This window comes from Staurois parvus, unplaced genomic scaffold (assembly GCF_062004578.1).
Source record: "Staurois parvus isolate SC_StPar_1 unplaced genomic scaffold, SC_StPar_1.0 ptg000510l, whole genome shotgun sequence".
Classification (NCBI taxonomy): Eukaryota; Metazoa; Chordata; class Amphibia; order Anura; family Ranidae; genus Staurois; species Staurois parvus.
In genome coordinates, this window is record NW_028318306.1 from 250,778 (window position 1) to 274,952 (window position 24,175).

The following is a 24,175-nucleotide window of genomic DNA, read 5'->3' on the forward strand; positions in this document are numbered from 1 at the left end:
AGGTGTTTTCAATACCTGATGGAAAGCACCTGTATGAACCTCTGTTCTTCAGAGTGGTAGTCTTTAAGGGGTTGAATAATTGTGGCAATGAAGAAACCACATAAGAACCATTTACTACTGTATTACATAAACAATTGATGTCATTTTAGTTGCATTTGGGTAGTTACAACGTCCTTGTAGGATTTGATTCTGAATACAATTCCAAATGTACACTATAGTCCCTAAACCCCTTTACAGCATTGGGGGTTGAATAATTTTGGACACAACTGTACGTCTTAGGGTGCGACATGTCCTTTTGATGAGTATAACTTACTTACGGTTAACTCAACTCATATGTTGGTTTCTTTTATAACCTTACATTTTAACTTAATTGTGAAATAAGATATTATGATTTAAACAATCATCACTTTGGGTACCTTAAAAGTCTGTTGGGTGTGTGGTTCTTTCAGTATCTTGATCTAATCCAGGAGTGCTCAACCTGTGGCCCCTAAAGCCCTCTGTTGTGGTCCTCAACCTCAAACCAGGAAAGTGCGTACCCCGGGGTTGGAAACCAGTTGATCGTGATCTGGGCTTGCCAACCCGCCATCCCAGAGCATTAGAGTGCATCGAGCCAGTGTCGGCAGAACAGGAAGCAGGAGCTGCATAAGCCAATGCTTCCTCTGTAGCACCAACTCCTGTTCCAGACAGAGTGATACCAAGTGCACTCTTCTTGGGGCCTTTCTAGCAGCCTAGAGAGTGATGCCAGCATAAGCTGGAAGAGGAAAAAAAGGTCACACTGTGCTTTTGCAATGGGCATATTAGCACCTGTAAAAGGGTTAGCAACTATTAGGCGGCTTGCACACTGATCCGTAGGTCAGTGTGAAACTGACACACCTCCTCAACCAATGGCAACCCTGCCCCATGCTCCAGAGGGCCGGTGCAGCCTCCTTGTCACATTCTTTTTTACACTTGGACAGGAGGGGTGGTGAAGCAGAATATACAGGAATCGATCCTCTGCATTTTCCTCCTGCAACTGTTGAAAGCCAGGTTCTCCTCCTCTTCCTCCCACCAGCATTCAGCAGCTACTAGAGGAAAATGTTCATTATGATATTCAAAATAAAAAATGTTAAATTCTGAACCATTTCATTGTGGCCTGCAACCAGCTACAAAATCACTTAAGTGGCCCTCACTCTTCAATAGGTTGAGCACCCCTTATCTAATGTAAAATTAGGATATGGTACCCTCCCTTTACCTTTTAAGTCTCTTCCTGTGTTTGTTTTCTTTCCTGATTTGACCAACAGAATGGGGAAATAAGATGTTTGGCTTGTGGGGGGTGGGGCAGAGGTACACGCCAACAGCCACATACAAACTTCCTGAAACACACACAAAGTCTATACTAAGTATACCTACCTCAAGGGAACCATGTATCCCCCAAATGGGAGCTTTCCAACAGAATATTGAAAATACCACAAAGATATAAAATGGTACTTGTATAATTTAAAAGAGAGAGAAGCAAAAGAAGACTTAAAAGATAAAAAGTAATAATGCATTAGTAATATTAATAAAGGTCCAAAGAGTACCCCAGTTTTCAAGCTTACAGACTTGCAAAATCTATAACTCAATCATAACTGGATTTTGCAAGTCTGTACACTTGATATCTTGATTATTAGTTTTAATTTTGTAAGGATATATCTTTGGCTTCCATCTGTTTTAAAATATGACAAGTGACTTTTTACGCCTTTGTTTGTGGTGGTGGTGGTGGGGGGGTGTTGTTCTTCTTTCTTCTTTCTCTCTCTCTCTCTCTCTCTCTCTTCTCTCCTCATACCTCAATACTTCCCAATTTTGGGGACAGATAATTTTTTGTAAACATAGTTTGTTATATACGGCTGTATATTTTATACAGTCAGGTCCATAAATATTGGGACATCGACACAATTCTAACATTTTTGGCTCTATACACCACCACAATGGATGAAATGAACAAGATGTGCTTTAACTGTAGACTGTCAGCTTTAATTTGAGGGTATTTACATCCAAATCAGGTGAACGGTGTAGGAATTACAACAGTTTACATATGTGCCTCCCACTTGTTAAGGGACCAAAAGTAATGGGACAGAATAATAATCATAAATCAAACTTTCACTTTTTAATACTTGGTTGCAAATTACAGCCTGAAGTCTGGAACGCATAGACATCACCAGACGCTGGGTTTCATCCCTGGTGATGCTCTGCCAGGCCTCTACTGCAACTGTCTTCAGTTCCTGCTTGTTCTTGGGGCATTTTCCCTTCAGTTTTGTCTTCAGCAAGTGAAATGCATGCTCAATCGGATTCATATCAGGTGATTGACTTGGCCATTGCATAACATTCCACTTCTTTCCCTTAAAGAACTCTTTGGTTGCTTTTGCAGTATGCTTTGGGTCATTGTCCATCTGCACTGTGAAGCGGCATCCAATGAGTTCTGAAGCATTTGGCTGAATATGAGCAGATAATATTGCCCATAACACTTGTAAAGTTTGGTGGAGCGTGGATTATGATTATGATGGGTTGTTCTTCAGGGGTTGGGCTTGGCCCTTTAGTTCCAGTGAAGGGAACTCTTAAGGTGTCAACATATCAAGATATTTTGGACAATTTCATGCTCCTAACTTTGTGGGAACAGTTTGGGGGTGGCCCAAACATGACTGCACCAGTGTTCAAAGCAAAGTCCGTAAAGACATGGATGAGCAAGTCTGGGGTGGAGGAACTTGACTGGCCTACACAGAGTCCTGACCTCAACCCAATAGAACACCTTTGGGATGAATTAGAGTGGAGACATTCCCATAGGCACAGTCCTAAACTTTGTGGACAGCCTTCCCAGAAGAGTTGAAGCTGTCATAGCTGCAAAGGGTGGGCCCACTCAATATTGAACCCTACAGACTAAGACTGGAATGCCATTAAAGTTCATGTGCGTATAAGGCAGGCATCCCAATACTGGCAATATAGTGTGTATATATATATATACATAATATACTGAAAGCCCTTTTTAGGTTTTAACTTTTATAATTTTTTTTAGCAATAAATTGTTAAATTTTGGCTGATTGTGGCCTCTACACATACAAAGTCTCATTTTTATGGTGTACCTTACTCTGCCTGGATATTAGGTGGATTCAGGGGAAGTGGCTGTAACTGAATCTTAAGGATGGCACCTATAGAGAATATTTGATGTTGGACATAAACCTACCCCCTGTCTTTTTGCTCTGTGTGTGTATATATATACCATATTTTTCGCTCCATAAGACGCACTTTTTTCCCCCCAAGAAAGGGGGGAAAATGTCAGTGCGTCTTATGGAGCGAATATGGAGCGGCCGGTCCGGTATTTCCGCTGCCGCCACCATGTCAGAATACCGGGCAGGCCACTCGTCTCTTCTCTGCAGTAGAAACTTACCTGTGACAGCCGGGTGCCCACTGCGCATGCACGAGAAGTACTGCGCTTTGTGAATGGTACAGCGTCTTCTGGGACAGAAGACTCCGGACCAATCACAAAGCGCAACGCTTCTCGCTCATGCACAGTGGGAACCCGGCTGTCAGCCGGGTGCTCACACTAAAGGGAGTACAACTCCACAGAAGTGGGAGCGGGTACCTGTCAAATTCAGGTACCTGCTGCTCCTTTCTCCCCAAAGGTCTGCACTCTCTTGGTCATCTCTTGTACTGTCTGCAGTCTCTGGTCATCTCCTGTACTGTCTGCAGTCTCTGGTCACCCCCTGTACTGTGTCCGCAGTCTCTTGTCATTTCCTGTACTGTGTCCGCAGTCTCTGGTAATTTCCTGTACTATGTCCGCAGTCTCTGGTTATCCCCTGTACTGTGTCCGCAGCCTCTGGTCATCCCCTGTACTGTGTCCGCAGTCTCTGGTCATCTCCTGTACTGTGTCCGCATTTTCTGGTCACCCCCTGTAGTGTGTCCGCAGTCTCCGGTCATCCCCTGTACTATGTCTGCAGTCTCTGGTCATTTCCTGTACTATGTCCGCAGTCTCTGGTCATCTCCTGTAGTGTGTCCGCAGTCTCTGGTCATCTCCTGTACCGGGTCCGCAGTCCCTGGTCATCCCCTGTACTGTGTCCGCAGTCTCTGGTCATTTCCTGTACTATGTCCGCAGTCTCTGGTCATCCCCTGTACTGTGTCCGCAGTCTCTGGTCATCCCCTGTACTGTGTTCGCAGTCCCTGTCATTTTCTGTACTATGTCCGCAGTCTCTGGTCATCACCTGTACTGTGTCCGCAGTCTCTGGTCATCTCCTGTACTGTGTCTGCAGTCTCTGGTCATCTCCTGTACTGTGTCCGCAGTCTCTGGTCATTTCCTGTACTGTGTCCGCAGTCTCTGGTCATCTCCTGTACTATGTCTGCAGTCTCTGGTCATTTCCTGTACTGTGTCTGCAGTCCATTGGTTCAGAATATTTTTTTTCTTGTTTTCCTCCTCTAAAGCCTAGGTGCGTCTTTTGGTCAGGTGCATCTTATGGAGCAAAACATACGGTGTGTATATATATATATATATATACATATATATATATCTATATATACAGTGTATATTTAAACTTGGTATTTAGCTGTTAACATGGAGTCTCACTAATGTACTGTATATCCTCTCTATACATTTAGTTAGTGAGAAAAAGTAACAAATATGTTCAATTATTGTGATGTATTGGATAACATAACAGCCTTGCAGGTGGTCATTTAGTTTGATACACCAGGGCACTAGTGCAAGATATGATCCAATTTCTGAGCTTCAATACAGCATCCACTTAACATTCTCAACCTTCTTTATAAACTAACATGATCACACTATTACCTCACTTTCTTCCCATTTACCTTCTAATACCTCTATTACCTCCTGTACTTAAACCCTATGCCTGATGCGCAGCTCTTCCCGTAACTCCCACCCTACTCCTGTAACTCTCTGCACCTTGTACAGTGTATCCCCTGTACAGTGTATCCCCTCTCTTACAGGAATGAAATTAACCTGAACACTTGCTTAAGATGATGGCAATGGAAAGGGCTCTTGAATATGACGAAAGTGATCCTGTGGGTCAGCCAGGAGAAGAGGTTGAGGTGTAACCAAAACCTGCACTAGCCTAGTCCCTACAACTATTGGATATTTATTTTACAAGACTGTTAGAGTAACAAATACATTAACCAAAAACAACTTTAAAGCCTGCAATAATGACGAATCAAAAGACTAAGAGTGGCTGAACTGTTATATTTTCAGGAATATTAAACATTTCCATGCATTCACACATTTAAAGTATATATTAAACTTCATGGTTCAAAAATTGCACTTCATGACCTGCAAGTCAATCTATTACTTCTTGGTGCGTGCAGCTTCCTTTAGACATGACTGACATCATTGATACAACTCCTACTGCTTATAAGAACTAGCAAGAACAGATAGCTTCTACAGGGTGTTACAGTACCTACTGAACCTAAAATTGTAGCATGTTTATTTACTATAACTTCTCTTCTAAATGCCCCATGCTTTGGTTCTCCACTGGGATCTTTTTGAGTGGATGTCATGGCAAACTGCACTTCCAACCACTATACAAGCTAAAGAACGTGTAAAGATGCATCATCATCTGCACTTTCTGACTATTGGGTTGGCTGGAACTAGACTAGCAACTTGGTAAAGCAGAGAGTGTGTAGCTAAGGGCTGTACTAACTTAGTGTGCAGTCACATATTCTAAGACAATGATATGCCATCTTTAACCAGCTGCATTTGGCAACACGTCATAATTATTACTGCTTTTGAGAATTCACAACCAAATTGTATGTAAGTTATGTATATTTAAATAGGCTAGATAACATAACTGCTTTTCAAAGACCCAGAGTTGTGCAGAAAGCTGAAAAGATGACTGATGTGAATGTACAATATATATATGTAAAAGCGCTGCGTAAATTGACGGCGCTATATAAAGGCGGCACTGACTAGCACTGTTAGGTGGCACTGACTGGCACTGTTACGCAGCACTGATAGGCGGCACTGACTGGCACTGATAGGTGGCACTGACTGGCACTGATAGGCAGCACTGACTGGCAGCACTGATAGGTGGCACTGACTGGCATTGGTAGGTGGCACTGACTGGCACTGATAGGTGACATCAAAAGGCAGCTCAGATGGGCACTGATATGTGGCATTGATGTGCACTGGTAGGCATTGATATGTGGCATTGATGAGGCACTGATGGGCACTGGCAGGTGGCACTGATAGACACTGGCAGCTGGCATTGATGGGCACTGACAGGTGGCACTGCTGGGGCTACACTCTTCATCAGGGCACACTGATCATCAGTGCCCTGATGATCAGTGTATATGTCACCCCCGAGGAATGCGATTACCGGCTCTCCTCTCGAGCTGTCAGCGTGACAGCTCGTGAGGAGAGAAATGCCGATAACCGACATTTCCCTATTTACATGCGATCAGCTGTGATTGGACACAGCTGATCACATAACCGAGCTGAAATCTTCGGCTCTTTCCGTTGATCCACTGTGTCCGAGGGACACAGCACACCACCGATCGCCATGCTGCACGCTCCTGGAGCCGCGCATACGCAGTTACAGTGGGAGGACGTCATGTGACGTCCTCCCAGAACGAGAAAACTGCCTTGCGTCCCTCATTTCCTTATATGGCGGGCAGGAGACGGTTAAAATGGTCAATACCACATTTGGCCACTAGCTAAGTATTATGGGAATCTCCTAGAAGACTTCATCTAGTGGCCAAGTACAGTATTTTTAATTTTAAATCAATGATTTACATTCCAACAGCACAGCATATAGCCTCTTTACTTTTGCTTTTTGCACTATTCATACAGAACTAAAGTACATGCACTTTTCCTGGGTGAATGGCTGAATTTTATTCTATAGATCAACCACTTAGTGTCTAAAGGTACATAATCCATTTATAATAAAAGACAATGTACAGGCATTCCCAAGTACATACTGCTAGGTAATGGACATAAAAAAACAAATGGTTATACACCAGTCATCCATAACTTTATTAACTTTATTACCACAAAGAGGTTAGGTGAATAATACACTGTGTGCACAATTATTAGGCAAGTGAGTATTTTGACCAAATCATCATTTAGATGCATATTGTCCAACTCCAAGCTGTATACACTTAAATGCTTATTGGATTTAAGCATATCAAGCAAAATGGGCTAAAAAGGGGGTTCAATTAACTCTGAAAAGTAAAAAAATTGTTAAAAGTCTTTCAGAGGAATGTAGCACTCTTGAAATTGCTAAGATATTCTGGAGTGATCACAGAGACATCAAACATTTTGTTGCAAATAGTCAACAGGGCCGCAAGAAACATGTTGAGAAAAAATACGCAAATTAACTGCCAAAGATTTGAGAAGAATCTAACATGAAACTACCAGGAACCCATTATCCTCCAGTGCTGTCATATTCTAGAAATGCAACCTACCTGGAGTGCCCAGGAGTACAAGGTGTTCAGGGCTTAGAGACATGGCCAAGGTAAGGAGGACTGAAACCTGACCACCACTAAACAAGACACATAAACTGAAACGTCAAGACTGGGTCAAGAAATATCTGAAGACAGATTTTTCAGAAGTTTTATGGACTGATGAGATGACAGACTTTTGACGGACCCGATGAATGGGCCTGTGGTTGGATCAGTAACAGGCACAGAGCTTCACTTTGACTCAGACACCAGCAGGGTGGAGATGGGGTACTGGTATGGGCTGGTATTTATTAAAGATGAACGAGTTGGACCTTTTTGGGTTGAATATGGATTCAAAATCAATTTACAAACCTACTGCCAGCTTTTACAAGACACTTTCTTCCAACAGTGGTACAGGAAAAAGTCTGAAACTTTCAAGAAGACCATGATATTTATGCAGGACAATGCTCCATTGCATGCATCAAAGTACTCCACTGCGTGGCTAGCCAGTAAAGGCCTTAAAGATGAAAGAATAATAACATGGCCCCCTTCCTCACCTGACCTAAACCCTATTGAGAACTTGAGGGCCCTTCTTAAATGGGAGATTTATGGTGAAGGAAAACAGTACAACTTTCTGAACAGTGTCTGGGAAGCTGTTGTTGCTGCTGCACAAAAAGCTGATCGTCAACAGATCAAGAAACTGACAGACTCTATGAATGGAAGGCTTATGACTGTTACTGAAAATAAGGGTGGCTATATTGGTAACTGAGTTGTTTGTTTATTATTCTTACTTTAACAGATGAAAATAAAAAGGTGAGATGGGAAAATTTTTGTTTTTTATTTAGTTGGATAATAATTCTGTACACTAATAGTTGCCCAATAATTGCGCACACAGATATTCTCCTAAGAAAGCGAAAACCTCACTTTTACTTTCTTAAATATTCAGGTTTGAGGTTTATTAACATTTTGGATTGACCAAGAGCACTGTAGTTGTTCAATAATAAAATTAATTCTCAAAAATACAACTTGCCTAATAATGGTGCACACAGTGTATTGATTATCTTGTTACAATGGCATCTGAAGTTCAACGGGATATATTATGCAAGTAAACATGTTTTTCTTGAAGTTGATGTGTTAAAAGCAGACAAATGGGCATCATAGTATGTTGTGTATTGGGCTGCATAGTAGCAGACTGGTCAAGGTGCCCATGCTGACCAGTGTCCACAGCCAAAAGCACCTTCGATGGGCATGTGAGCATCAGAACTGGACCACGGAGCAATGAAAGAAGGTGACCTGGTCTGATGAATCATGTTTTATTTTACATCATGTGGATACCTGGGTGTGTGTGCGTTGCTTTCCTGGGGAAGAGATGGCACCAGGATGAAGAATTGAAAGAAGGCAAGCTTGGGCAATGTTCTGCAGAGAAACCTTGGGTCCTGCCATTCATGTGCATGTTAATCAACATATACCACCTACCTAAACATTGTTGCTGACCAAGTACACCCCTTCATGGAAACACCCTGAAGGGCAGTGGCCTCTCTCAGCAGCATAATGTACCCTGCCACACTGCAAACATTGTTCAAGGATGGTTTGAGGAACACAACAGCAAGTCTGAGGTGTTCATTTGGCCTCCAAATTCTCCAGATCTCAATCCAATCAGGCATCTGTGGGATGTGCTGGAAGAACAAGTCAGATTCATGAAGGTCCTACCTTGCAACGTATTTAAAGGATCTGCTACTGGTGGCTTGGTGCCAGATACCACAGCATACCTTCAGAGGTCTAGTGGCATCCATGCCTTGAAGGGTCAGGGCTGTTTTAGTGGCAACAGAGGCTTATTTGGTGGCAGAAGGGGGACCAATTCAGTGTTAGATTGGTGGTCATAAAGTTTTTTGCTGATCGGTGTATATCCATAATTGTACCAGGAACTTAAACGGGACAACAATTTAAAGAATTTTTTCATATGTAGAACTACTCTTACACCTTAACACTGGTTGCAGTTTTTAAAAATTTCTCTAAATGTAAGGGTACATTATGCAAAAGATAGAACTGTTTATTGGTCCTTGGAGCCAGTGGTTACATAAAGAGCGTGAAACCAGTCCACACAATGTATCATCTAGAATATTTTGTTATAATGTTTATAATACATACTGTCAAAGTAAAAAACAGCCCTTGGAATTTACAAGTCTCTAAAATGTTATGGAAGGTTAAATAAATCTGTGGCCCTCATCTGTGGGTCTCATTGGTTTGCTGTGGATGGAATTTATTTCTGCACAATAACGATGTGTTTCAGCACTGAGTTCAAACCCAGTATCACTAAAACAACAATATTTGAATTCTTCTCATTTCTCAGCCGCCCGCTGTTCCACAGCTGAGGCCTATTTGTAATGTTCCAGGAATGCTTCATTGTTCAAATTCTGTTCTACTTTGCCATGTTAGCACATAAATAGCAAAGTTCTTAAGGTGACATTAGGCAAGCAGTTGAAGGAAAGCTATGAGCTGCATTCACCACAGGCTGAAAAGAACTCAAGAATGTATTGTAACAATTCTGCAGGACATCAACAATACCTAATTGTCGGGGAGAGGACAGCACCAATACTTCAAAGTCTTGAAAATACTCATTTTAAGTAAGATGAAGTCAAAGAACACCAATACCACACTTCTTGTCAGTGCGTATTTTCACTGGGCTGTAAGAACAACTAGTGAACAGAAGAAAATAAAAAATGCATCTGATGGGACTAGATTATGTGCATATTGTAATGTTCTGTTTCACTTCCTGCTATCCAGATGTCTTTAGCGTTGGGAACAAATGAAAATAAAACTACTTTTGGAGCCAATTACACTTTAGAAAGCCAGACAATTTTGACAGTGTGGTCTCATTTGGTTGAGCTAGTGACCTGTCTATTGGTCTAATTGTGGCGTGGACAGAGTTAAGCAGTTTAATGGCAGAATGAAGGCAAACAGGAAATGGTTAAATGGTCAAAGTGGTAACAGTAGATTCTACAATATGCATTATGTAGTGGTAGTTTGCTAAAACAAGCTGCTGTACAGTGCACCTTTCTGTGAATTTTAAGTAGAACCAGATGTGCTTTTTTGGTTTTAGGGAAAGATTAAAACCATGAATCTGTTACTACTTTCTATTAAGTGGTCATTTCTGACCAGTTTGACTGCCAAAAACCTCCAGCTAATGTTTATAAATAGAGATGAGCGAATCGAACTAGGCGAACCGGAATTCGAGTCGAATTTCAGGAAATATTCGATTCGTGTCGAAACCGAAATTTTGCCTACTTCGGGTGCGCGAATCGAACATTTCCCGATCAGCCGGCAAAAGTGTCCCTGCAGTGAGCTCCGCTATTTCTGACAGTTCTCTGACAGAAGGAACACATGTTTAGCGGTTGAAACATTGTATCTATTAGTTTACATTTAGGATACAGATGTTTCAACCACTGTACATGTGAAGAAGTTGTGAGAGAACTGTCAGAAATAGAGGAACTCTGCACATACACTTTTTGCCGGCTTGGAATTATTCTTCTTTTCATCCTACTTCTTCTTCTTCTTCATCCTCAGAAGAAGAGGATGAGGATGAGGATGAAGAAGAAGAAGAAGAAGAAGAAGAAGAAGAAGAAGAAGTAGGATGAAAAGAAGAATAATTCCAAGCCGGCAAAAAGTGTATGTGCAGAGTTCCTCTATTTCTGACAGTTCTCTCACAGCTTCTTCACATGTACAGCGGTTGAAACATCTGTATCCTAAATGGAAACTAATAGATACAATTTGTATCTATTAGTTTCCATTTAGGATACAGATATTTCAACCGCTGTACATGTGAAGAAGCTGTGAGAGAACTGTCAGAAATAGAGGAACTCTGCACATACACTTTTTGCCGGCTTGGAATTATTCTTCTTTTCATTCTTCTTCTTCTTCCTCATCCTCATCCTCATCCTCTTCTTCTGAGGATGAGGATGAAGAAGAAGAAGAAGAAGAAGTAGGATGAAAAGAAGAATAATTCCAAGCCGGCAAAAAGTGTATGTGCAGAGTTCCTCTATTCTGCAGATACACTTAGAGGAGCTCTGCAGATACACTTAGAGGAGCTCTGCACATACACTTTTTGCCGGCTTGGAATTAATCTTATTTTCATCCTACTTCTTCTTCTTCTTCTTCTTCTTCTTCATCCTCATCCTCAGAAGAAGAAGAGGATGAGGATGAGGATGAAGAAGAAGAAGAAGAAGTAGGATGAAAATAAGAATAATTCCAAACCGGAAAAAAGTGTATGTGCAGAGCTCCTCTAAGTGTATCTGCAGAGCTCCTCTAAGTGTATCTGCAGAATAGAGGAACTCTGCACATACACTTTTTGCCGGAAACCGCTGTATGGAGTGAATGTCCCAGAACTGTCAGAAATAGACTATTTATGACAGTTCTGGGACATTCACTGCATACAGCTGTTTTAACCGCTGTATGGAGGGAATGTCATGGAACTGTCAGAAATAGACTATTAATGACAGTTCTGGGACTGTCCTTCAATGCAGCGGTTGAAACATTGTATGTATTTGTTTCCATAAATGGATCCATTTATGGAAACAAATACATACAATGTTTCAACCGCTGTATGGAAGGACAGTCCCACAACTGTCATTAATAGTCTATTTCTGACAGTTCCATGACATTCCCTCCATACAGCGGTTAAAACAGCTGTATGGAGTGAATGTCCCAGATCTATCAGAAATAGACTATTTATGACAGTTCTGGGACATTCACTGCATACAGCTGTTTTAACCGCTGTATGGAGGGAATGTCATGGAACTGTCAGAAATAGACTATTAATGACAGTTCTGGGACTGTCCTTCAATGCAGCGGTTGAAACATTGTATGTATTTGTTTCCATAAATGGATCCATTTATGGAAACAAATACATACAATGTTTCAACCGCTGCATGGAAGGACAGTCCCAGAACTGTCATTAATAGTCTATTTCTGACAGTTCCATGACATTCCCTCCATACAGCGGTTAAAACAGCTGTATGGAGTGAATGTCCCAGATCTATCAGAAATAGACTATTTATGACAGTTCTGGGACATTCACTGCATACAGCTGTTTTAACCGCTGTATGGAGGGAATGTCATGGAACTGTCAGAAATAGACTATTAATGACAGTTCTGGGACTGTCCTTCCATGCAGCGGTTGAAACATTGTATGTATTTGTTTCCATAAATGGATCCATTTATGGAAACAAATACATACAATGTTTCAACCGCTGTATGGAAGGACAGTCCCACAACTGTCATTAATAGTCTATTTCTGACAGTTCCATGACATTCCCTCCATACAGCGGTTAAAACAGCTGTATGGAGTGAATGTCCCAGATCTATCAGAAATAGACTATTTATGACAGTTCTGGGACATTCACTGCATACAGCTGTTTTAACCGCTGTATGGAGGGAATGTCATGGAACTGTCAGAAATAGACTATTAATGACAGTTCTGGGACTGTCCTTCAATGCAGCGGTTGAAACATTGTATGTATTTGTTTCCATAAATGGATCCATTTATGGAAACAAATACATACAATGTTTCAACCGCTGCATGGAAGGACAGTCCCAGAACTGTCATTAATAGTCTATTTCTGACAGTTCCATGACATTCCCTCCATACAGCGGTTAAAACAGCTGTATGGAGTGAATGTCCCAGATCTATCAGAAATAGACTATTTATGACAGTTCTGGGACATTCACTGCATACAGCTGTTTTAACCGCTGTATGGAGGGAATGTCATGGAACTGTCAGAAATAGACTATTAATGACAGTTCTGGGACTGTCCTTCAATGCAGCGGTTGAAACATTGTATGTATTTGTTTCCATAAATGGATCCATTTATGGAAACAAATACATACAATGTTTCAACCGCTGCATGGAAGGACAGTCCCAGAACTGTCATTAATAGTCTATTTCTGACAGTTCCATGACATTCCCTCCATACAGCGGTTAAAACAGCTGTATGGAGTGAATGTCCCAGATCTATCAGAAATAGACTATTTATGACAGTTCTGGGACATTCACTGCATACAGCTGTTTTAACCGCTGTATGGAGGGAATGTCATGGAACTGTCAGAAATAGACTATTAATGACAGTTCTGGGACTGTCCTTCAATGCAGCGGTTGAAACATTGTATGTATTTGTTTCCATAAATGGATCCATTTATGGAAACAAATACATACAATGTTTCAACCGCTGCATGGAAGGACAGTCCCAGAACTGTCATTAATAGTCTATTTCTGACAGTTCCATGACATTCCCTCCATACAGCGGTTAAAACAGCTGTATGGAGTGAATGTCCCAGATCTATCAGAAATAGACTATTTATGACAGTTCTGGGACATTCACTGCATACAGCTGTTTTAACCGCTGTATGGAGGGAATGTCATGGAACTGTCAGAAATAGACTATTAATGACAGTTCTGGGACTGTCCTTCAATGCAGCGGTTGAAACATTGTATGTATTTGTTTCCATAAATGGATCCATTTATGGAAACAAATACATACAATGTTTCAACCGCTGCATGGAAGGACAGTCCCAGAACTGTCATTAATAGTCTATTTCTGACAGTTCTATGACATTCCCTCCATACAGCGGTTGAAACCGCTGTATGGAGTGAATGTCCCAGAACTGTCAGAAATAGACAGAAACTGTCACAGAACTGTCCTTCTTCTCATCCTTCTCCTTCTTCTCATCCTTCTTCTCATCCTTCTTCTCATCCTTCTCCTTCTTCTCATCCTTCTCCTTCTTCTCATCCTTCTCCTTCTGCTCATCCTTCTTCTCATCCTTCTCCTTCTTCTCATCCTTCTCCTTCTCCTTCTTCTCATCCTTCTCCTTCTCCTTCTTCTCATCCTTCTCCTTCTCATCCTTCTCCTTCTCCTTCTCATCCTTCTCCTTCTTCTCATCCTTCTCCTTCTTCTCATCCTTCTCCTTCTTCTCATCCTTCTCCTTCTCCTTCTCATCCTTCTCCTTCTTCTCATCCTTCTCCTTCTCCTCATCCTTTTTCTTCTCATCCTTCTCCTTCTCCTTCTTCTCATCCTTCTCCTTCTTCTCATCCTTCTCCTTCTTCTCATCCTTCTCCTTCTTCTCCTTCTTCTCATCATTCTCCTTCTTCTCATCCTTCTCCTTCTTCTCATCCTTCTCATCCTTCTTCTCATCCTTCTTCTTCTCATCCTTCTCCTTCTTCTCATCCTTCTCCTTCTCCTTCTTCTCATCCTTCTCCTTCTTCTCATCCTTCTCCTTCTTCTCATCCTTCTCCTTCTCATCCTTCTCCTTCTTCTCTTCCTTCTCCTTCTTCTCATCCTTCTCCTTCTTCTCATCCTTCTTCTTCTCATCCTTCTCCTCCTTCTTCTCATCCTTCTTCTCATCCTTCTTCTTCTCATCCTTCTCCTTCTTCTCATCCTTCTCCTTCTCCTTCTTCTCATCCTTCTCCTTCTTCTCATCCTTCTCCTTCTTCTCATCCTTCTCCTTCTTCTCATCCTTCTCCTTCTTCTCATCCTTCTCCTTCTCCTTCTTCTCTTCCTTCTCCTTCTTATCATCCTTCTCCTTCTTCTCATCATTCTCCTTCTTCTCATCCTTCTCCTTCTTCTCATCCTTCTTCTTCTCATCCTTTTCCTTCTTCTCATCCTTCTTCTTCTCATCCTTCTTCTTCTCATCCTTCTCCTTCTCATCCTTCTCTTTCTTCTCATCCTTCTCCTTCTCCTTCTTCTCATCCTTCTCCTTCTTCTCATCCTTCTCCTTCTCCTTCTTCTCATCCTTCTCCTTATTCTCAGCCTTCTTCTTCTCATCCTTCTCCTTCTCATCCTTCTCCTTCTCATCCTTCTCCTTCTTCTCATCCTTCTCCTTCTTCTCATCCTTCTCCTTCTCCTTCTTCTCATCCTTCTCCTTCTCCTTCTTCTCATCCTTCTCCTTCTCCTTCTTCTCATCCTTCTCCTTCTTCTCATCCTTCTCCTTCTTCTCATCCTTCTCCTTCTCCTTCTTCTCATCCTTCTCCTTCTTCTCATCCTTCTCCTTCTCCTTCCTCATCTCCAAGGGCATTTAAATTAAAGGTACAGTGTTCTGCACTAATTTAAAGGCTCTCTGAAGCCTAGAAACCCTTTAAATAAGTCATCTTCGTAGCGGAGAAATTCGCATCGAATCGAATTTCACACTGGAATTCGCCGAATCAGCCGAATCGAATTTTTCATTTCTTCGCTCATCTCTATTTATAAACAAACATCAGCCAGAAGTCTTTCACTTGGCAGTAGTAGCACTACCACCGCTAAACGACATGAACGGTCCCCAGGCATCTTTTGTTTGTAAACAAACCAGCAAGGATCCTGGGTGATGCCCTTGACCAAATATGGTAATGACCATATTCATTCAATGACATCACCCAGGATTCCTGCAGGATTATTTATATGCTATGTTTATAAGCTAGATGGGGATCTGTCATTTGTGATGGGATTAACGGCAGGGTAGCATTGTCAGGCAACAAGTCCTCATAGAGGTGGGTCAACATCACCTGGTGGCAGTCATCATGACTCATAGGGACTGACATTACTGAGTGACATGATTGACATTAAATTTACATTGTGGGGTATTGTATATATTAATTATTATTTACATAATCACATAGCTGCATAGTTAGGCTGGTTTGAAAAAAGACACATGTCCATCTAGTTCAACCAATAAAAAGGAAAATAAATAATTAAAAAGCTCCATTTATACAATCCTATATACACAATCCTATACCCACAGTTGACCCAGAAGAGGGCACAAAACCCCAGCAAAGTATGATCCAATTTGCTCCAGCAGGGGAAAAAGTCCTTCCTGAACCCCCAAGAGGCAATCAGATATTCCCTGGATCAACATTACCTATAAATGTTAGTATCCAGTTGTATTATGTGCATTTAGGAAAGAATCCGGGCCTTTTTAAAGCAATCTAATGAGCTGGCCAAAACCAGCTCTTGATAGAGTCTATTCCACATTCTCACAGCTCTTACTTTTAAAAAACCTTTCTGTATTTGGTGATTAAATCTCTTTTCCTCCAGACATAAAGAGCACCCCCTTGTCCTCTGTGATGATCTTAAAATGAATAACTCTACACTTAGTTCAAAATAAGGACCACCTATGTATTTATACATGTTGATCATATTCCCCTTTAATCTCCTCTTCTCAATAGAGAATACATTCAGTTCCTCTAATCTTTCCTCATAGCTGAGCTCCTCCATGCCTCTTATCAGTTTGGCTGCTCTTCTCTGCTCTTTCTCCAATTCCCTGATATCCTTTTTGTGAATTGATTCCCAAATCTGAACTGAATATTCTAGATGAGGTCTTACTAATGATTTGTACAGGGGTAATATGATATCTCTCTCTCTCCCTGGACTCTATACCTCTCTTAAAGTGGTAGTAAACTTTGTTAAAGAAAAAACTTTCATCATGTAAGGCAATGTTATAATGTGCTTGCTTTGAAAACTACAGCGTGGCATTGCATGCCATTATTAAGCTTGTGATCTACCAGAACCCTGATCTTTCTCCACCATTGATTCCCCCAGTTGTACTCCCCCCCAGTATGTATGATGCATGCATATTCTTAGCCCCCAAGTGCATAACATTTATCAACATAAAAACCTCATTTGCCACACAGTTGTCCAATTAAACAGTGCATTGAAGTCGGCTTGCAAGTTAGAGACATCCTGTAAGGATGATATTACACTGCATAGCTTGGTGTCATCTGCAAATACCAAAATGCTACTTTTAATCGCAAATACTATATTATTTATAAATATATAAAAAATGTAGGGTCCCAACCCTGAACCTTGGGGTACACCACTAAACCATTCAGAGTATGAATCATTAACCACTGCCCTCTGAATACGATCTTGAAGCCAGTTTGTGTGGGGAACTGTGTCAATCACTTTTGCAAAATCCAAGTACCGTATTTGGCGCTCCATAAGACGCACCTGACCATAAGACGCACCTAGGTTTTAGAGGCGGGAAACAAGAAAAAGAATATTCTGAACCAATGGACTGCAGACATAGTACAGGAAATGACCAGAGACTGCAGAAATAGTACAGGAAATGACCGGAGACTGCGGACACAGTACAGGAGATGACCAGAGACTGCAGACATAGTACAGGAGATGACCAGAGACTGCGGACATAGTACAGGAGATGACCAGAGACTGCGGACATAGTACAGGAGTTGGACCAGAGACTGCGGACACAGTACAGGAGATGACCACAGACTGCAGACATAGTACAGGAGATGACCAGAGACTGCAGACATAATACAGGAGATGACCAGAGACTGCAGACATAGTACAGGAGATGACCAGAGACTGCGGACACACTACAGGAAATGACCAGAGACTGCGGACACAGTACAGGATATGACCAGAGACTGCGGACACAGTACAGGAGATGACCAGAGACTGCGGACATAGTACAGGAGATGACCAGAGACTGCGGACACAGTACAGGAGATGACCAGAGACTGCGGACACAGTACAGGAGATGACCAGAGACTGCAGACAGTACAGGAGATGACCAGAGACTGTGGACACACTACAGGGGATGACCAGAGACTGCGGACACAGTACAGGAGATGACCAGAGACTGTGGACATAGTACAGGAGATGACCAGAGACTACACACACAGTACAGGAGATGACCAGAGACTGCAGACAGTACAGGAGATGACCAGAGACTGCGGACACACTACAGGGGATGACCAGAGACTGCGGACACAGTACAGGAGATGACCAGAGACTGCAGACACAGTACAGGTGATGACCAGAGACTACAGCCACAGTACAGGAGATGACCAGAGACTGTGGACATAGTACAGGAGATGACCAGAGACTGCGGACACACTACAGGGAGTGACCAGAGACTACAGACACAGTGCAGGAGATGACCAGAGACTGCAGACAGTACAGGAGATGACCAGAGACTGCGGACACAGTACAGGAGATGACCAGAGACTGCGGACACAGTACAGGAGATGACCAGAGACTGCAGACACAGTACAGGAGATGACCAGAGACTGCGGACACAGTACAGGAGATGACCAGAGACTGCAGACATAGTACAGGAGATGACCAGAGACTGCAGACAGTACAGGAGATGACCAGAGACTGTGGACAGTACAGGGGATGACCAGAGACTGCGGACACAGTACAGGAGATGACCAGAGACTGCAGACATAGTACAGGAGATGACCAGAGACTGCAGACAGTACAGGAGATGACCAGAGACTGTGGACAGTACAGGAGATGACCAGAGACCGTGGACATAGTACAGATGACCAGAGACTGAGGACATAGTACAAGGAAAATACCAGGGACATAGTACAGATGACCAGAGACTGCAGACAGTAAAGGAGATGACCAGAGACTGTGGACCTTTGGGGAGGGAGGGGGAGCGGGTACCTGAATTTGACAGGTACCCACTCCCACTTCCGTGGAGTTGTCCTTTCCTCTTCTTTCCGCGCTGGCTTCTGTGACAGCCGGGAGCCCACTGCGCATGCGTGAGAAGCGCTGCGCTTTGTGAATGGCCCGGAGCCTTCTGGGACCTGTCATGTTTCCCAGAAGACACCAGACCATTCACAAAGCGCAGCGTTTCTCGTGCATGCGCAGTGGGCTCCCGGCTGTCACAGAAGCCGGCGCGGGAAGACTGTACAGCGCTGGAGCGAGGAACAGGTAAGGTCCTGCAGGAGAGAACAGCTGAGCGGCCGGCCCGATATTCTGACATGCTGGCGGCAGAAATACCGTACCGGCTGCTTTATGTTCGCTCGATAAGATGCACTGACATTTTCCCCCCTTTTTTTGGGGGAAAAAGAGTGTGTCTTATGGAGCGAAAAATACGGTATATTGTATCCACAGTTACCTCTCTGTCCAAGGTTTTGCACACCCCCTCATAAAAAGAAATCAGATTTGTTTGAGAACTTCTGTCTTTCATGAATCCATGCTGTCTGTTGCTTAAAATATTTTTTAAATAAAAACAAAAATACCTGCTCTCTATTGACTTTCCCTGTAAACATAGCTGCTGTAATAGACACAATAATGTGTAAAAACGTGTAAAAAAAATTATGTGTGGGGTATACTTAAAATATTCATCTATGTGATCTTTTATTAAACTCTCCAGTATCTGTTCAACTATAGAAATTAAACTAACAGGTCTAAAGTTACTTGGTAAATATTTTGACCCCTTTTAAATATAAGCACCACATTGACCTTACACCAATACAGTGGTACTATGCCAGTCATTAAAGAGTCACTAAAAATGAGAAATAATGGCTTTGAAATTACAGAGCCCAACTCTTGTAGGACCCGTGGGTGTATGCCATCTAGTCCAAGTACTTTATTAGCCTTTATTCTGTCTAAATATTTCTGCACCATATTAATTTTGAGCCATTGTGGATCATTTGGAGGTGTGTCAATACTATCCCCATTATGGACATATGCTCCATTGGGACTTTTTTTCCACAATGTGGTTATTTTTATTTACTTTTTAATTTTTTATTTGTGAATGAGTAACAAGGGGAAAAGGAAAACCACACACCCCCACATCTCTTTTGGTGAGCTGGACACGTAAATTGCCTTTGCATTTTCCATATAGGGGAAAGGTGCCTTACAATGGGGGCAGCTTTGCTCCCCCTCCCCGCTTGCAAAATACCCTCCCAGTATTGGAAACGTGGCCTGGTTGGGCTCAGGACTCTGGCAGGGTGTGTGTGCCTTGCTTAAGAAAAAAAACAGACCCCAGATATCCACCCCCTTATTAAAATGAAAAAAAAAAAGCCAAGCGATTTAGATCAATGTCATAAATATTGGGCAAAGCCTGACTATTTTGACCTGTCACTGCTTCTGTCACAGAGGAGAGATCCTGGAAACCTTCTCTATGTAAAAAGATGGGCAGCGGGCCCTGGGTGATGTCAATGACAAATGGCCAAGACTATATTTAAATACCAGCTGGGGATCTATCATTTATCAGCTGTAGCACTACTGCTGAGCTAGTACTGTTGATGTTATTGAACAAATTTGGTCATGGCCATATTTGAGCAATGACATCACCCAGAATCCCAATCAGTTTGTTCACAAACAGAAACAATTGAGGATCTAGCATTTAGCGTCAGTAGTGCTAAAAGATCTCGCTGCTAAATATTTTTTTTTTTTGACTGATATACAGTAAGGTCCATATATATTTGGACACAGGCATTATTTAATATTTTTTTCCAGTATTTACCAAAACATATTCAGGCTCTAGTTATATAATAGATATATGCTGATAGTGCACACTCTCAGGTTTCATTTGAGGTTATGTACAGTACATCCAAATTGGAGGAAGGGTTTAGGAATTACAGCTCTTAAGAGTAGCCATCCCCCCTTTTCAAGGGACCAAAAGTAATTAGACAATTGAATACAAAGCTGTTTCTTGGCCAGGTGTGGGCTATTCCTTCATTATTTATCCATTAATTAAGCAGGTAAAAGGTCTGGAGTTGATTCTAAGTGTGGTATTTGCATTTGGAATCTATTGCTGTGAACCTACATCATGTTTTCAAAGGAACTGTCCATGCAAGTGAAACAGACCATTGTAAGGCTTCAAAAATGAAACAAATCCATCAGAGAGATAGCAGCAACATTAGGAGTGGCCAAATCAACAGTTTGGCACATTCTGAGGAAAGAAGAATGCACTGGTGAGCTCAGCAATATAAAAAGGCATAGACATCCACGGAAAACAACAGTAGTGGATGATCGCAGGATCCTCTCTATGGTAAAGAAACACCCATTCACAACATCTAGACAAGTGGAGGACACTCTCCAGGTGGGCGTATCATTGTCAAAGTCTACAGTCAAGAGAAGACTTTACGAGAGCAAATACAGAGGGTTCACCACAAGGTGCAAACCATTCATAAGTCTGAAGAATAGAAAAGCCAGATTAGACTTTGCCAAAAACATCTAAAAAAGCCAGACCAGTTCTGGAAAAGCATTCTTTGGATGAAACTAAGATTAATCTGTACCAGAATGACGGGAAGAAAAAAGTGTGGAGAAGGCTTAGAACAGCTCATGATTCAAAGCACACAATGTCATCTGTAAAACATAGTGGAGGTAGTGTGATGGCATGGGCATGCATGGCTTCCAGTGGCACTGGTTCACTGGTGTTTATTGATAATGTGACAGAAGCAGCCGGATGAATTCTGCAGTGTTTAGAGATATACTGTCAGCCCAGATTCAACCAAATGCTGCAAAGTTGATTGGACAACGCTTCACAGTATAGATGGACAATGATCCAAAACACACTGCAAAAGCAACCCAGGAGCTTTTGAAGGAAAATAAGTAGAATATTCTGCAATGGCCGAGTCAATCAACTGATCTCAACCCAATTGAGCATACTTTTCACATGCTGAAGGCAAAACTAAAGGCAGAAAGACCCACAAACAAAGAACAACTGAAGACAGCTGCAGTTAGAACATGGCAAAACATCAGAAAGGAGGAAACCCAGTTTTTGGTAATGTCCATGGCTTCCAGACTTCAGGCAGTATTATATAACTATAGCTTGAATAAGTTTTGGTAAATACCTAAAAAAACCTAAAAGTGTGCCTGTGTCCAAATATATATGGATCTAACTGTATGTCTCCCATGGGACCAGATACCATCAGGCTCTCTTGTGACAGAGCATTTTTCCAGTGATGATGTACTTCAGCAGGACACAAAGACCTTGTCTTCAAGGTAAGTAACTTACTGGCACAACTGATCTATTTAGCTGCCACTGACCATCAACCTACCAGGGTACTTAACCAATGACACCAACATTATGGGCCATTTTAGCACTGACACCAATGTAATGGGGGAACTTCATCAATCAACAACAAGGATCATAGATGTTGTTACATTGCTAGATACTGTTGCTGCATATTCTCCAGTGAATTGTTTCCTGCGTAGATTCCCCACAGGACTATAGCAAAGTACCCAGCAGCATCATTAACAAAAGACTTTGATGGATATAGAATTACTATAGTATTGTGATAGACAGCAACATTTTGGAATTATACAATTAAACACAATACAATAGGATTAAAGGTAAATACATGCTTGGGGAATTTTGGGCCAAGATGGGATAAAGGCACTTGGCAGATCTTGAAAGTTTTACCTTTGAAGGATATGTCTTATATTGTTATTTTTTTGGACAGAAGCAATTCTTAGGGCATTACTATGGACAATAAAGTTTACCTGACTCCTGAAGATAGCGATACACCAAGAAGTTCACTTCGTCACTGGTTATGCTCATCTTAGCCTCACCTAAAAATGATGAGGTCTACAGGAAACAAGATTCCCGCTCTGAAACAAAGAGGGAACACTGGTGTAAGTGTAAGATATCTGCAAATGTATTATTTATTAAAATAATTATAGTTTTGCACTATACCTTTTAAAAATGATCAGCTACACAAAACCAATTTTCTAAAATAAAAGTTTTTCTGGTTTTGAATATTGATAAGTTCTTTTGTGTACATCAAAAGGTCAAATCGCAAATAAGCAAGCAAATGTCACAATGTATTCTCATTTTTATTATTTCTATATTATGATGCAGGCATACCAAAGCAGACAGATCATGTGTCCCATTATAGCAATTTAACTTTCTGAATCACTGCTCTCTTTTCTTTAAAACCCCTGCTTGTTAACAAAATAAGGTATGTTCTTATGCTTCCATTCTTCCTCCATCCTCCTTACAGTCTGTCACCTCTAACTCACCCTGCAGCAACAGTGTCCACAATTTATTACATATTACTCCTAAATAACGCAGTGGGGAGTATTTTCTATTCCTGTTCTTACAGATGTCGGTTTTATCATTTAGAAACAAATGCATTTTTTTATATTTTAATATGTCATTACAGTCATTCCCCAGAGGAAATGGAATTAACATGTAAAAATGAATTAATTTCTGATGGAACATTTTGCAATACAAAACCACATTTTTAATCAGTTGAGCACAGGTAGAAACAAAGCAAGATGTTTGATATTAAAGCGAGGTAATGCTCCATGGACCTTGAGTATGAATAAAACTCTTCACATAGAGTAACTTGGATGGAAATATCAACAGATTAGCGCAGTCTCTATGGAGAAGTTTATAACGGCTGTCATAGCAATGCGATATGTGTGTTGCTGATGAATAGAACAAAACGACTCACATAATATCTATCCACTGACATCTCATTAGATTCACAGTATATTTAAACTCTCCTTAAGTTCCTTTAAAAGCAAAATTAGTGTGTATATAAATGTTACTCTCTTAATGATATCAAACAACAGACAAATATAAAAAAAAGTTATTACTTATCTTGTAGGAATCTCATAGCTTGCCTTCCAATTCACCACTGGAAAGACAATTTTGAACTGTTGTAATAAATATGGCATATCCAAAAGAAATCTGCTGTGACAGGGACGACTAGCACACCTCCACCCTGATGCAGGTGCTCAGTCTCCAACTTGCCTTTTTTATCAGTTGTTACTCCAAAATAAACGGATTGCACACAGCATATCCAGGCTCACAGATACTTCAATAAATTAATGGATCATAAACATCAGCATAACATGAAACACCTTCACAGATATGTGCAGATTATTTAATAAATGAGGCCAATGTCTTCAGTGCCAGAAGTCATATACTGTATAATGATGTACTGCAATACTCTCATGTACTTGCTAGAAATCACAAACCACTTGAAACTGCAGGCAAATGCATACACTTTCATTTAGTTTATTTATTTACTGAC

The 24,175-nt window shown here is 41.5% G+C and overlaps 1 protein-coding gene across 1 annotated transcript in view; it reads right to left on the reverse strand.

Moving 5' to 3' along the window:
* Nucleotides 1-22,722, reverse strand: part of LOC149451900 (F-box-like/WD repeat-containing protein TBL1X) — a 107,561-nt gene extending 84,839 nt beyond the window's left edge. The window contains exon 1 of the mRNA XM_089690012.1: nt 22,635-22,722. Coding sequence (XP_089546138.1) covers nt 22,635-22,692 — 58 coding nt within the window. The 5' untranslated portion in view covers nt 22,693-22,722. The remainder of the gene's footprint in view (nt 1-22,634) is intronic.
* Nucleotides 22,723-24,175: the final 1,453 nt, after the last annotated feature.